The following is a 16,369-nucleotide window of genomic DNA, read 5'->3' on the forward strand; positions in this document are numbered from 1 at the left end:
TAAAACACAAAGTGAGTCCCAATCCAAAGTGCACTGAACGTCTTAAAACGAAGCCAACGATAACACCATTTACCAACCGCATTGGTGTTTCCCAGGGTACTTCACGCACGAAACAATGAGCAAGCAAGCGGTCACAATAATAGGTTGTACGCTCACTAAATTATGAGCTAAATGTTTGGAAAAGACCACAATCAACGCAGAGATAGCAAAAAGTTTCTTTGTTTTGCTTCAGTTGAGTTTTGTGCTATTTATCATCCTTGCCAAGGCGGTTTTACAGGCAATAAGACAATAAGTCATATATATGGTTAACAATGTGGAATATCAGTTCAAAGCTAAGCTAAGAACCCAAGCTACTTCGACCACTTGGAATTGATATTCCTTGAAATATAAAAGGGATATTTGATAAAAGGCAACAACAAAATGGATGGTAATAAACAACCACAATGAATTCCACACAGCTGTTGCTAATTACATCCCCAGATATGAACTATCACTCAATATTTAGAGACCGTCCATCAAGAATGGTGATTGTGCGAGTGCTGAATAGAAGACAATTTTTCATCGAACGCTATGTCATACCTACATTTTACAATGGACAATTAACCCAAGCGCTTTCATTTTTCAAAAATCAATCTTGAAATGTTTCCCTTTGATGTGGTTTGATGTCGCTTTGAACGAAAATTATTAAGTTGTCACTCAGTACTTCTGGAGTTCAAGAAGATGAGACTATCCATTTCAGATGTATGAGTTGAGCATCCATGGTTAGCATGTATGCTGTTAGCTTGTATGTGGTTAATTTATAAGCAGTTAGCATGTGTGGGATTAGCTTGTTCTCAATTAGCTTGTATGTGACCAACTAAGATCCGGCAAGCGATGCAGCTTTTCACAGGCGATAAATTTGACCAACATATCCCCTTTCAAGGACAACCGACACCATTTTTTTGTTTCCTAATTGACAACAAAAAAAAACGTTTTATAGCATCTAAAATACCCAAAACATGCAGGCTGATATATATATATTTTTGTAACGCAAGACACTAATAAAAATGACTTAAAGTGTCCCAAAACTACTTCAAAATAACCCCGGAAATGCCGAGTTTCAGAAGGTCCTGCCCTGGTTCGTGACGTCACACCAGGACGTCTTGCCTTGCTCTAGAATCAAAACAATGGCTTCAGATTCGGAGAAGATGCTTTCTTGTTACTCATCCAGTTATGAATATGATTCAAATAGTTCTGAATAGGAAAGCATAAATATTTGCAATTGATTAAAGAAGTCTTTCCGCATCAATTCGCGCCGTCTGGACTCCAATGTAATGTCCCATAAAATGCACAAGATGGCGCCCAAGCTCCGTTGCAAATGGGCGGATTTGTCTACTGGGAATTTGTGTCAACTAGTATCAAATAGTAGTCTTGGTGCAACATACAACGATTCGCCATCGCGTTATTTATGTGTTTTCCTTCTAATTTCGCCATCAACACGGATCAACATGAAGTTTTCTGTTGGGTTATTTTTTATCGTTCGCCCTTGGTTCATTGCTTCGACGGGTGTTGATGGAGATCGATGGTTAAATCATCAGGGAGCCAGGACTTGAACAGAAAGTTGATTTAATTTGGAGAGCACGGGCATTGTGGTGCGGACGGAAGAGCGAGCATGGAGAGAGAGAGAGAGACGAACGGGCTGCAGGAGTATTTATGCGGCACATAGTAATGACGCGACAGGATGTGACGTAATAAAAATGCGACATTGTGTAAAGGAAGGCAGGATATGACATACGAGGAAGTTCAAAATGTAAACAAAGATTACAGAGCGATGTTTAGAGATGTTTGTATGGCGAATTACCCTAACATTTTCAGACCACACAAAGTACTCAAAATGCATTGTGTGCCACTTTTTCGGTCAGGGACGTTCCAGACGTGACGTCACATCAGGCATCGTCATCAACTCGAAAAAAAACAAGACTTCCTGAATATTCAGCGTCAGTCTTAAAACGGAAAATATAAGTATATGCGGTGGAATCTTTGTAAAATATGCTCAGTAGAAGTCATTTGAAGCAATTTTACAAATTATGGACACAACTTGTCCGGGGGCGTCGGTTGTCTTTCATGCATAATTATGTGTCTCAGATGTCATACTGTAGCCAACTTTATTGTCCCTGTCATTGTAGTTTTCAACATTTTGTGTTTGCACTCCATGAATTGCGATTTCTAGTACAAGACAGACCGCAAACAAGACAAAGGTGCTTTTAGAATCTTTCAGCGAACGACGTTCAGTTTAGACATTTTGACACTTTACATGTGGGAAAGAAAAGTGATAGGATCGAAGACAAGTTGTTTTTGGTCATTTATGAGTGGAACTTGACACGAATGAGAGAAAGTGGACATATTTGGAGTATTATATATCACGTTGAGAGAAATGTCGGCCTGAGGTTTATGCTATAAAATGAGCCACAGAGAAGAAAGTACATTATTCCTGGGAAACAAAAAAACAACCTTGTCCCTAACAATTCCTGACTGCACATCAAAAATCTTCAACGACACATGTAAGTAGTTGGATACGCCAACACACACACTGACGCAAGCTCACAAAGCACACACTCGCACACACAGCGAGCAAGGGTTCTTGCTTTAGGCTGGAAACTCCTGGCAGACATTCCTACACGGACGTGGATGTGAATGAATCTAAAGTATCCCTGATGGCGACACAGTCCAGACTTCACTTGCATGGGAACGCTTCCTGACCGTGTTCACGAGAGGGAAACCCTGCACGGGCGCCCTAATGACTCAAGACAGGAAGTGGTTGCGGTTAAAGTGTAACGTCAATCTTGCGTCGCCCAAGTCTCGAACAAGAAGAGACTCTTTAGAAGTCGTTAAGAGATCCAAATGTCTGTTGTTTCTCATCCAAAATGACTTGTTAGCGTGGTCATTTTAGCTTTCAAACAACATTAATTAAATTAGCAGGGGGAAGTAGGGGGGGGGGAGAAAATGGAGTAATTGAAGTGCTGCAATGCCCTCACATGAGAGGCAGTTATGATAATGAGACTAACACTAAAACACAACTCGCAAGAAACCACTCTCGGGCACAAGCAAACTCCGGCTCCTGAAGCTCATTAGGCCCCACCTTCAACCAAGAAATTCTATATAATAATAATAATAATAATAATAATAATAATAATAACGGTAATAGTAAGAATAATAATAACGGTAATAGTAAGAATAATAATAACGGTAATAGTAACGGTAATAGTAAGAATAATAGTAAGAGTAAGAATAATAGTAATACTAATAGTAATAATAACAACAACAACAATAACAATAATAATAATAATAATAATAATCATCATCATCATCATAATAATAGTATTCTATAATAATAATAATAATAATAATAATAATAATAATAATAATAATAATAATAGTAACGGTAATAGTAAGAGTAAGTTTAAGAATAATAGTAATAGTAATAATAATAATAATATGAAATAATAATAATAAAAATAGTATTCTATAATAATAATAATAATAATAATAATAATATTAATAATAATAAATTAATAATAATACAAATAATACTAATAATAACAATAATAATTATTATTATATTCTATATTAGTAATATCTATAAAATAATATTCTATATTATTATTATTATTATATAGAATTTCATGGTTGAAGGTAGGGCCGAATTTTATTATATAAATTTTATTCCTAAGCGCCTTTCAAAACTCTCAAGGACACGTTATATAATCATCAATGAGGTTGAAATAAGTGTATTTTATTCTTCAAATGTTACTCTCGTTCATGATTTTACGATGGGAATTACAGTAAAGTCTCGTTATATCGATATTCAAGGGAGTCCGAAAAAATATCAATATAACCGGGACTATCGATATATCCAACCCTGTTTGCATGTAATTTTCTCCATACGTGCATAGAAATAGTATCGATATAACCGGGACTATCGATATATCCGATATCGATATAACGAGACTTTACTGTAATTGATCATACCGGTCATCCATTTTCTCGAAAAATGTGTCCACTCCAGTGCCAGGGTTTTTGTCACTCGAATTCTTGGACGCACAGAATATTTAGTTTTAGGACTAGATAGAAATTAAATGCAGCGTAAGAAACCTTAGAGTCTAAGGTTTCTTATGAGAGTCTAAGGCTTAGACTCTCTTCTTTCATCAGTAAAAGTAGTTAATTCCTAAATTGTATGGGTCTGGAGTTATATAAACTTGAAATGAGGGCAGCTGTCCAAAATACAATACAATACAATACATACATATTGGTTTATATAGAGCTTTAACAACAGCTAAAGGTGAAACCAAGCACTAAAATGGAAAAAGGGAAATGCTCCCCCCTTGTGGAAGGGAAAAAACATTGCCAGAGATCTGACCAGCGCTTTATCAGCATCCAAGTATGAAAAAAATATAAAACCTGAACAAATGCGGGAATGGCACTCTATGTCATATTTTCAATTCCTGAATAAATTTGTGAATGGCAGTGAATGAGTTAAAAAAAGTACTCTATATAAGTAACATGATTTTATTTTAATTGTATCTGATAAAAAATATTTTACTTTGATAGTATCTACGTCTGTGTAAGCTTTTGATAGTATCTTACACAAAATTAAATAGATAATTTTAATAGAGGATTTTAATTAAAATAACAAAACAAAAAGATTTTTTAATGATCCAATTTCAATAAAGGAATGGCTAAATGGATGCATTTTGTTCATTTTACTTATACTTTATTTCATACAGTATTGTTCAAAGAACGATCTTGCATTCACAAAAACAAGAAAGAAGACGTAGGTGTCAGGTGTTAAACTTAAAACCACTCCCCTGGTGTTCTGACTATCTTCCCGTTACGCTTTCTAAAGGTGGAAAATTTCGAGTTTGACTTTTGTACACTGCTTTCAAAATAATCACTTCTTGACGACCACTTATTTCCATGTTATCCTCCATTTTCTTTTTTTTTCTTCCTGATTTGTTTATTCACCTGTTTGTTGCACCAGCATGCTGCCATCACACTTACCCTTCACAGCTGCGAGACGTTCAACTCTTAGTGTTTACTGTACACTGTCTTTAATTACTCGCCGTGTGTGGGGTTTACTTTTAGGGTGCGTCATTTAAAACAAAAGCGCTTGTTGTCATGTTGTTCACTTCAATTGTAAGAGTATTCCACAGCTGAGAGCATTTAACCACACATACACACCAAAAAATAGAAAAATGTAACGTCATCATTCTGACAATTCAAAACATTTGTAGGGAGACTCAACATGCACGCTAGTGGCCAATTGCCAGGAACGGGTAATACGAGCAAGAAAAAAACCACAACAATGAGAATGTTAATAAAAAAAATTGGTTGCTATGAAAACCGCAGAAGGGTGAGATGGAGTGGTCATTTTTGTCAGCGGGTGGCAGGGGCCTTAAATCTGGCTTGACTCTTTCGGGACAATAACATTGGATTTTGATTTAGGAGATCTGTCAAAACACTTGAGTGTCCCGCGAAGGAGGACATTAGTAGCTAAATAGCGTTAAAAATCAAGTTCCTTAACTCATTCACTGCCAGACTATGTGCAAAAATGTGCCCAGTCCAGTGCTTTTGTCATTGTCACTTGAATTCCAGGAGCCACAGAATATTGAATTTTAGGACTACATAAAGATTTAATACAGTGTTAGAAACTTTAGAGTCTCTTCTTTCATCAGAAAAAAAAGTTAATTCTTAAATTATATGGGTCTGGAGTTATATAATCTTGAAATGTAAACAAAAGTAAACAAGAAGCTGTAGTATCCATTGAAGACAAAAAAAAGAGATTGGTTCACTTGTCCCGTCCCATGCAAATCCGCTTCAATACCAAGCGGCGACTCTCTGGTCCAAATACGCATCCACGTTCCCCGCTAACTCTCCTCTCTCATCATCCTCAGCCCCAGCAGTCATTCATCACCCAGCCGCACCACCGCAGACTGTCTGTCCAACAGTGCTGACATCCACGCTGAACAAAACAGAGCTTTGAAAATCGCTGTCTATGATAGGCACACAAAAACAACCCCGAGGGCTGTCAAGGGGCGACACCCAAATCTCGCCGACATTCTTCCCAATCAAAATCAGTGCTGGTACACGGGTACTGCCAAGACCATTAACCATCAAGCACACTATTTTTCTCCTTTATGGCCAATAATGCTGAAAACGGTCCACAATGGGTCCATATGAAGTATAAACAAAAGACAAAAACAATAATAAAAAGTAAAGCTGTCACAGAGGGCTGTCACCAATGGCGCCATCTTGAGGTAAATTATTTGATTGATTTTTGCCTTCAACTTCGGTCGTGGCCGTACCACATGACAGAATGTGTCATGTAATCATCCTCAATTGAGCTTGTCGGCGAGGGTAATGGAAGCGCCATAAGTGGCGCAATTAGAGCGGCTGTTTGGACAGCGGCCAGGCTCGCCGCTTCGAAATGCTTAACACGTCAACAGCAATCGCACGGAAAAATACATCCGGCACTTGGAGCGATGATTGGACTCGCCAGATTTGAGTCAAATTCAGTTTAAGGGCTTCATTATACACTCAGGTTTTTTTTTCTCTGGAGATGTTCCTGAGAATAACTTATGTCAAAGTGTTGAGTGGCCTGCTCGTAACCCTGAAACATGTCGCCACCGTTTTGTGTATGTTCTACTGACAAGTGTCTTGGGTTAGTGCGGATGGTAGGATGGAGTTAAAGGACAACCGACACATTTTCTAGTTTCCTAACTGACATCAGAAAGACGTTTTATAGCATCTAAAATACCCAAAACACGCAGCCTGATATTTTTAGTCAAATGAAAAACACCAATAAAAATGACTTAAAGTGTCCCAAAACTACTTCAAAATGACCTCGCCGATGCTGAGTTTCAGAAGGTCCCGCACATTGTTCGTGACATCACGCCATGACATCTTGCCTGGCTCTAGAATCAAAACAATGGCTTCAGATTTGGAGAAGATGCTTTCTTGTTACTCATCCAGTTATGAATGTGATTCAAATACAGTAAAGTCTCGTTATATCGATATTCTCGGGAGTTGGAAAAAATATCGATATAACCGGACTATCGATATATCCGATCCTGCGGCATGTAAATTTTCTGCTTGCGTTCATAGAAATAGTATCGTAATCAGCAGTACTATCGATATAACCGATATCGATATAACAAGACTTTACTGTACTTCTGAAGAGGAAAGCATAAATGTTTGCAATCGATTAAAGAAGTCCTCCCGTATCAATTCGAGCCGTCAGGATTCCAATGTTGCGTCCTAGAAAATGCACAAGATGGCGCCCAAGCTCCGTTGGAAATGGGCTGCTGGGAATTTGTGTCAACTAGTATCAAATAATAGTCTTGGTGCAACACACGACTCACCATCGCGTTATTTGTGGGTTTTCCTTCTAATTCCGCCATCAACACAATGTTTTCAGACCAATCAAAGTACCCAAAATGCATTGTGCGTCGCTTTCTCGGTCAAGAGTGTTCCAGACGTGACGCCACGTGAGGACATCGTCATCAACTTGAAAACAAGACTTCCTGAATATTCAGCGCGAGTCTTAAAACATAAAATATAGCTATATGCGGTGGAATCTTTGTAAAATACGCTCAGTAGAAGTCATTTGAAGTGATTTTACAAATTATGGACACAACTTGTCCGGAGGCGTCGGTTGTTAAAGTCTTGTATAAACTATCGACTTGATATAGTGGTTGACATGCTTGATATAGTGATTGACAGGTTACCCAAAAAAAAAATCATTCACTGCCATTCACAAATTTATTCAGTAATTGAAAATATGACGTAGAGCGCCATTCCCAAATGTATTCTTTTTTTTTTCATGCTTGGGTGCCGATAAAGCACTGGCCATGGCCTCTGAAAATGAAATGTTTTTTTCTTTTCCACAAGGGGGCAGCATTGCCCTTTTTTCCATGTTAGTGCTTTGTTCCAGCTTCAGCTGTTTTTAAAGCGCTATATAAACCAATCTGTATGTATTGCATTGTACTTTGGACAGCCGCCCTCATTTCAAGCTCAGATAACTCCAGACCCATATAATTTAGGAATTAGGTTTAGGAAAAACGTTTTCAAAGAAGTACAGATGACGGCTGAAGAAACCTTTTCATCGATGGACCACTCCTGTACGACTGACAGCTTATACAGACGTGCTGCATTGAATGTTTATGTAGTCCTAAAACTCAATATTCTGTGGGTCCTAGAATTTGAGTGACAATGACAAAAACCCTGGCACTGGAGTGGACACATTTTTTGCACCTCTGTCAGGGAATAAGTTAATAAATAAGGCACTGTAACGGAAGGAAAATCTTTGAATATGCTGATTTCCCTTGAATTTATATTTCGTGATTTTTCGTGATTTTTTTTTTTATTTTAATTATTTTTTCTAATTAATTTTTTTCTGGCTTCTGATTGGGTCAAATGGCCTAACTGACAACACCACCTGCTGTTTCACAATGGGAACAAAAATATTTCCCTAGCTGTAGCTTTGATATGATTTTAGTTTCCTAAACTATATGATGGAATAATACTAGTTTTACTGCAGTAAAATAACTAATTTAGCATATACCAAAAAAAGACAATGAAAAATATATATAACTTCCTTTTTTTGAATTTCTTCTTTTTATCTACTTTATATATTAGGTGTGTGCTCCTGGTTTCAGTTCCTTAAATCAATATTAATGTGAGCTATTATTTTTTAAAGGGACAATTTGATCCAAAAAAAGGAGGGGAAAAAAAACAACAAGATGGCATCCATCTTCATGTAAAACTGCCTCCCATGGAGTCGTATGTCTTTCAACAAGCCAAGAAAGCAAACAAGATGCAGTCCGACCGCGACTGTGAGAGCATCCTGACTAAACGCCAGCCAGTTTTTCCTTCGAGGGGAACTTGTCTAAACAATAAAAGGAGTCACTGACGTGTTCCCCTGGCGTGTGGGAAGATCTATTTGCTCGTCATTTTGACATAAATCAGCATTGAGTTCTCGATTCTGCAAGGAAGAAGTGTGATGAGAACCACAGATCAGGAAAACACAAAAGAATACTGTTAGAAGTAAAATATTCGTACAACTATCAATTCGAGCCACCGCGTCGAGTGTTTGCGTTGTCAGTTTTTGTTTCTTGGACGTTTTACACTCTTTTCTTTCAAATGCTATTAATAAATGGCAAAATGATATTTTTACACCCCATATTTTAGCGTGTGTGTGACATGGCATGACTTTCAATAGGGAAGTGGGTGTGGTTTTGAAATGCAGTCAGTTTTCCTACGTTTTGAGGTATCGACATGCACTGATAACGAATATTTGAATGTTTCTGTACCTAAAAATTGCTAGATTGTTTAAAAGGGGAGTCTTAGAAGCCATTTTTGTAAAACAGCAAAAACCTTTCACCAGATCGCCATGGTGGTTTAAGGTTTAGTTTCGACTGTGCTTACAACAGACTTCTTAGGCCGATACCACATAGGCTTAGCCATGCTAATGACGGGAAACCAGATCCTGGGATGAAACAATAGAGGTAATCAGATTGGAGAGGCAATCAAATTGGTTTATGAGGTGAAACCAGAGCCAGGAATAGAACAGAATGAACTTAACACAACTAGCCATCCAGCTAGCTATCCATTAGCCAGCTAGTTTTCTATCTATTTGGGTTACTTCTGGGTCGAGTGAATGCTGGCGCATGTGGCTGCCGCTGCTCACCCACAGAAAAACTTTATCCTGTGACTGTAAAGTGACTTTGAGAGTTTTGAAAGGCGCTGAGAAATGACATGGATTATTATTATTTTTATTTTGAAATAATGGTTATTTTGGTGATGAATTATTAGCACATATTGTAGCTAACAGTGGCTAAAACATAGCTAAATGGTTAGATAAATATTTGCAAAAATATTAGTTTTTGATTTCTTTTTGTTAACTATGTCCGTCAAACAGGTACATAGTAAGCTAACGGTAAAATTAAGCTAAGCATTATCTACCCGTGGCTAATCGACAATTGACAAAGGCTTTCACACAACAAGCACAGTTATTGATCAGAGGCTAGGCAGCTATACGATTAGCACACAGCTCAAAGAATTAAAAATGGCCATTATTTGTCTGTATTTACAGGTTAGTGGCGAACATATAGCAAATAGAACAGATTACACAACGAAAGCAGCATTAGCACACAGCTAATATGACTCGTTCTAAAACTACATGGTTAGCAAAAAGCTACTCAGTGGCTAACGCACAGCTGAAAAGTGATTTCATATAACTAATGCAGATTGAAATCATTTACAAAAAGGAGTCATTTTGACATTTATAGACTGTATGTATACGTGTGTGGATAATGCATTCGAAACAAGGAGTTAGCGGAGTTTTGTGGATTCTTGCTGTACAAGATGTGAGCAGTAAAAGTAACGTATCACATCCTCTGCTGTCAAATTAAGTGAACACTGAACAGGAAGTTGGTGGGAAAAAATGATCGTGATGTAGTCAAAGGCATCTTGCAATTTGAACATGAATTATCATCATTTCAATGTCTTCCAAGTTGACTTTTTCAAAGCCAATCTGCTTTTGGGCATTTTTATGTATTTATTTTCTTATGTACTTGTATTTATATTTTTTTTCAATGCATTTTAGTGGGACATGGTTTGGGGATGGTAGGGATGAATGGTGTATGTTGATGGTAGGGATGAAAGAAATACTTGCTCAAGTGCGATCAAAAATAAATGAGTAAATAAATATATAAACAAACTAATAAATAAATAACTAAATAAATAATTAAATACATTAGTTAATGAATGAACAAAAATCAAATAAAATAATAAAATACGAATACAAATATATTTTCTTTAAAAAAAATAAAAAAATGAAAAAAACGAAAAAATACAAATATTAAAAAATACACAAATTAAAACAGTAAAAAATTCAAACAGTAACAAATTACAAAACAAAAAAAAAACTATTTAAAATTACACAATTACAAAATTACAACATAAAAATACAAAATTAGACAATTACAAAATTAAATTATACAATAATAAATATAATAAACCAATAATAAATAAAATATTACGTTAAAATATTACATAAAGAATTGTATAATTACAAAATAAATAAACAACCTTGAACACAGGGCAATAAATAAATAAATAAATAAATAAATAAATAAATACTAATAAAATAAAATAATAAAAATATTACATTTTCGTTAAAGAAATACAAAATGAAAGAACTAAAAATATAGAAATATTAAAAAATTTAAACAGTAAAAAATTAAAACGGTAACAAATTAAAAAACAAAACAAAGCATTTAAAATTACACAATTGAAAAATTACAACATAAAAAAATACAAAATTAGACAATTACAAAATTAAATAACACAATGATAAACAAAATAAAAAAAAAATATATATATATATATATAAAAAATAGTTACAAATATTATAGAAATAATTTTATAATTACAAAATAAATACAGAACTAGGTACATAGGTTAATAAATAAATAAATAAACTTACCTGAAGCAGATGCTGCTCTTCCCTCCAGCTTGGACGCAAGGATACTCCATGGTTATGATTTTATCATCCGGGCACATGGCACTGAGGAATCAAAAAGATTTAGGTGATTTTTTTTTCCCTTACCTACACATGATGTTCCGAAACCAAATGCGTTTGTTCTGGTTATTTAATTGAATTTTGGCCAATGATCGGTTCCAGGTGGTACGTGATATTCCAAGTATTGGGTTACTTAATGCGTATTAACTACAATGAAAATTACATTCAGTATAGAGACCATGTCCTTATGCCTCTATCTGTCGATCTAACCCCGCCTACCCCATCGCTCTTTCTCGCTCTCTCTCCGGCATCTCGTCATATTCACCTATCCATCTCCAGTCTTGAGCAACCAATCACTTTATTACTCAAGCAGTTAATCCATCCATCCATCCATCCATCCATCCATCCACCCAATCCATCCAAATCCATCCATCCGAACCAATCTATCCATCAATCCATTAATCATATCTAAAATTATGCAATCCATCAAGTTACTGAGCCATCCAACCAATCCAACTGCCAATCCATCAATGAACCATTGACCTATGGATCAATCTATCGCTGGCTCAAGCACCCATTCTGTACGTCTAGATCGAAATACTGTATCTATTAAATGAGCCAATATTTTCATCAATCCATCCACCTTACAATGTTTTTGAACCATGAATCTACCTTTTCAGCAACCTCTGCAGCCATCCATCAATGATCCATCCACCTATGATCAATCTATTGCCCGATCAAGCACCCATCACCTACACATCTAGATCGACATACAGTGATACCTCGGTTTACGAACTTTTCGGTTTACGAACGTTACATTTATGAAAATGTTACCTTGCCATACGAACTATTTTTGGGATACACACGGAGCTGCCACAATGAGTGAAGTGTCGTTCGCGAACGAGCCCGTTTTCCCAAAAGAAAATGGCATCCAGCTTGTTTTGGTCCTCCATTCCCCCAGTCGTCGCTTAAAGCCACGTGATTGGTCAAGAACGCACAGACAGAGAGAGAGTGAAGCCATTCTCCAAAAAAGAAAATGGCTGCCGACATTTTTTTGTCCTCTATTCCCTGCCCCCAGTCTTCGGTTAAAGCCACGTGATTGGTCAAGAACGCAGCAGTGAGGGGGGGGGGAGGTTTAAACATTAAAGAGAAAGGCAGACGACAGAGAGAGAGAGTGACAAAATGGATAGAAAACTGTGAAATTTGCACTCGTTTCAACTTTGATAGTTCAAAGGCAGAGTGTAGACTGCAAGGTTAAAATATCCCATCAATCAGGCTCCACAAATAACCCGCACAAGCCATCTGTAAACTTGATGCAAAAAGCTATCAACCCAGCTTAACAGAACATAATTGATGAGGAACAAGGTAAAATTATCACAGAGAAAGCACCTCCAAGGGATCATGCCTCGCGGAGAAAGCACCTACAAGGGATCATTCCTCAAGATGGTGAAAGAAGAATGCTATGTTCCTCATCAATGTCAGTTTAATGCTGATGAAACCGGCCACTCCATTCCATCAAGCCATCAACGGCCATCACAAAGGTAAATAAAACGACTTTATTATATGGTACAGTTTATTTATTTAATTATAATACCATAGCACATGTATTATACATAAAACAAGGTATATTTTGTGTAGTTTTAAGGCTTAGAAAATTAGAAAGGAGAAAATTATGTTTTATGGGGACCTGGGAGCGGATTATTCTAATTTTAATGGTTTCCTATGGAAAATTAATTTTTGGGATACACACTTTTCGCCTTACACACTCTGTCTGGGAACCAATTAAGTTTGTAAGCTAAGGTATCACTGTACTGTCTATTAAACCACCTTTCTGTCAATATTTTCATCTATCCATCACATATCATCTATTAATCTACCTTGCAATGTTTTTATCCATCCATCTACCTTTCTGGCAACCTCTCCAGCCATCAATCATGGACATGATTGGACAATGGACATGATTTGACTGACAAGCACAAGTCCGAAGAGAGGACCTACTGTGAGTCGTCCGTCCCTTGCGTGGTCCTGATGGAGCCGACACCAGAGTGGCAAAGCACTGCCGCACACACGGCGGCGCCAAACGCTAGTAGAGTGGCACCATCAACGTGACCCATGTCCGTGACCGATGCTCCTCAAGCAGGCTTCAGTACTTCACATGAGTGCGCCACCTCCAAAAACTAGAAGAAGGGGGAGGAGGAAGACGTCGTCCTCCGGTGGGACCGCAGCGTGGTATTGCGCGCATGTGAGCAGCAGTCGCTCCCGCGCTGTGCAGTCCACTCTGACTCGACGCGTTGAGGCGGAGAAGGAGGACTTTACGGTCCAGTGCGCTGCCTCTAATCCCCCACTTGGATTTACATTCCTGCCCCCCCCCCCCCTCAATACCCCAGTCCGACCCTGTCCCTCCTTCAAAGAAGAGGCTGATTTCAGAGGCACGCTCCTGCTGCTTTAACCACAAAAGACAACGGATAACAATTGGCTCATTAAAGCGAATGCCGTTAGCATGGCCCTGTGATTAAATGTCCCTTCAAGATGGTAACAATTGAATTACCAAGACAATTTAATTAAGTCCTTCTGAAGGTTTCCCAGAGCTCTTTTGAAACCACAAATCTCATTTCTAGTGGAAGAGACATTCTGACCAATATGTCGCCGACAGACGCAGACTACAGGCTGAGCGCCAGCGGATTTACGGAATGCAATTCTTTTTCACCCTCATTACCAAACGCGAAACATATATTGAATGTTTAGCTGTGTTTTATTTATTATTTATTAATTTGTCTATGTGTTTATCTATCCATCTATCTATCCATCCATTATTGATTTATTTCTACATAGATTTTAATCACATTTTATCTATCTATTTATCTGTATTTTTTTATTTATTTAGTTAGTTAGTTATTTATCCATTTATTTATTTATATTAGTATCCATTTTTATTATTTCTTATTTATGATTTATGACGTGTGACATGTGACTTCAGATTTTTGATTTGTGATTTATGATTTATGATTCATGATTCATGATTAATGATTAATGATTAATTATTTAATATGTATTATTTATTATGTATTTATTATGTACTTATGTATTTATTATGTATTTATATATTTTTTATCCAATTCTATTTATTTACTTATTTATTCATTTATTTGTTTATAATTCGTTTATTTATTTATTTGTTTGTTTGTTTATTTATTTATTTATTTATTTTTATCCAATTTTATATATTTTTTATTTATTCATTTATTTATTTGTTTGTTTGTTTATGTATTTATTTTTTGTTCATTTATTTATTTATGCTTATTTATATTCATTCATATTTTTTTGGCTCATTTATTTATTTATTTGTTTATTTGGACAATTTAAGATTTGGTTTTTTTGTTTTTTTTTCCGCCTATGCATTTCACTGAGCAACAATTGTCAATTTAATACCGAATGTTTGCAATTCGCAAGCATGCAGTGACTGCATCAAATGTCAAATCCAGGCAACTTTTTGTCTCTGCAATTCCGAGATACGCTGTTAGCCTGCAACAGAATACGTTGGAACGCCTATCGAAGCAGAGCGCGGTCACAAATGAGATTTGCCTCGGGCCACGAAAGTGAAGATGCCTTGAGCGCATGGGCGCCTCTCGATGAAAATTGGACCCATGAAGTCGGAAATGCTTGCCAAACGATGACAATGACGATTCTAAATGCCAAACACAACAACAAACACATCACATAATAACCAACTTTGTCATAAATATAAACTATGCGAAGCCAAAATAGCCACAGGGACACCCATCAAGGTATTTAATAACATCTGCGCAATGGCCGACGACTTACTGGAAGCAATATGATTTAATCCAGGAGGCATTTTTTTCTCAAACAATTTACTCTTCTTGTGTACAGATGACACATTGCATATTTATTTCTCTTGTGGACACTTCATATGGGATGAAATCCAAAAAGTTGTGAGGTCAGAATGAAATCGTTCATTTTAAATGAGTCACTAATATAGAACATGAGCCAAAGCACAATCCGTTCATCCCGTCACAAGATCGCGCAGGAAAATCAAATACAGTGATACCTTGGCTTACGAACTTAATTGGTTCCAAGACAGAGTGCATAAGGCGAAAGGTGTGTATCCCAAAAATGTATTTCCCATAGGAAACCATTAAAATGAGAATAATCCGTTCCCAGGTCCCTAGTATAAAACATAATTTTCTACTTTCTAATTTTCTAAGCCTTAAAACTACACAAAATACACCTTATTTTATGTATAATGAATGTGCTATGGTATTATAATTAAATAAATAAACTGTACCGTATAATAAAGTGGTTTTATTTACCTTTATGATGGTTGCTGATGGCTTGATGGAATGGAGTGGCCGGTTTCATCACCATTAAACACTTAATGAGGAACGTAACCTTCTTCTTTCACTATCTTGAGGAATGATCCCTTGTAGGTGCTTTCTCTGCGATAAATTTATCTAGTTCCTCATCCATTGTGTTCTGTTTAGCTAGGTTGATAGCTTTTTGCATCAAGTGTACAGATGGCTTGTGCGGGTTGTTTGTCGAGCCTGATTGATGGGATATTTTAACCTTGCAGTCTACAATCTGCCTTTGCACTGTCAAAGTAGAAACTCTCTCACTGTCGTCTACCCGTCTGTCTCTTTAATGTTTAAACCACCTCCCCTTACTGCTGCGTTCTTGACCAATCACGTGGCTTTAACCGAAGACTGGCGGCGGGGAATAGAGGACAAAAAAAGTCTGCAGCCATTTTCTTTTTGGAGAATCTATTCTCCGATTACGATTCTGTGTGTCATGATT

At 36.8% G+C, this 16,369-nt stretch overlaps 1 protein-coding gene across 1 annotated transcript in view; it reads right to left on the reverse strand.

Moving 5' to 3' along the window:
• LOC148900962 (collagen and calcium-binding EGF domain-containing protein 1-like) overlaps positions 1-13,858 on the reverse strand; it is a 44,621-nt gene extending 30,763 nt beyond the window's left edge. Inside the window, 2 exon segments of the mRNA XM_088991349.1 lie at positions 11,525-11,605; positions 13,559-13,858. Coding sequence (XP_088847475.1) covers positions 11,525-11,605; positions 13,559-13,674 — 197 coding nt within the window. The 5' untranslated portion in view covers positions 13,675-13,858.
• Between the last annotated feature and the right edge of the window lie 2,511 nt (positions 13,859-16,369).

The sequence above is a fragment of the Hippocampus bargibanti genome, linkage group LG03, assembly GCF_051943395.1.
Source record: "Hippocampus bargibanti isolate YZ-2025 linkage group LG03, ASM5194339v1, whole genome shotgun sequence".
NCBI classification, from domain to species: domain Eukaryota; kingdom Metazoa; phylum Chordata; class Actinopteri; order Syngnathiformes; family Syngnathidae; genus Hippocampus; species Hippocampus bargibanti.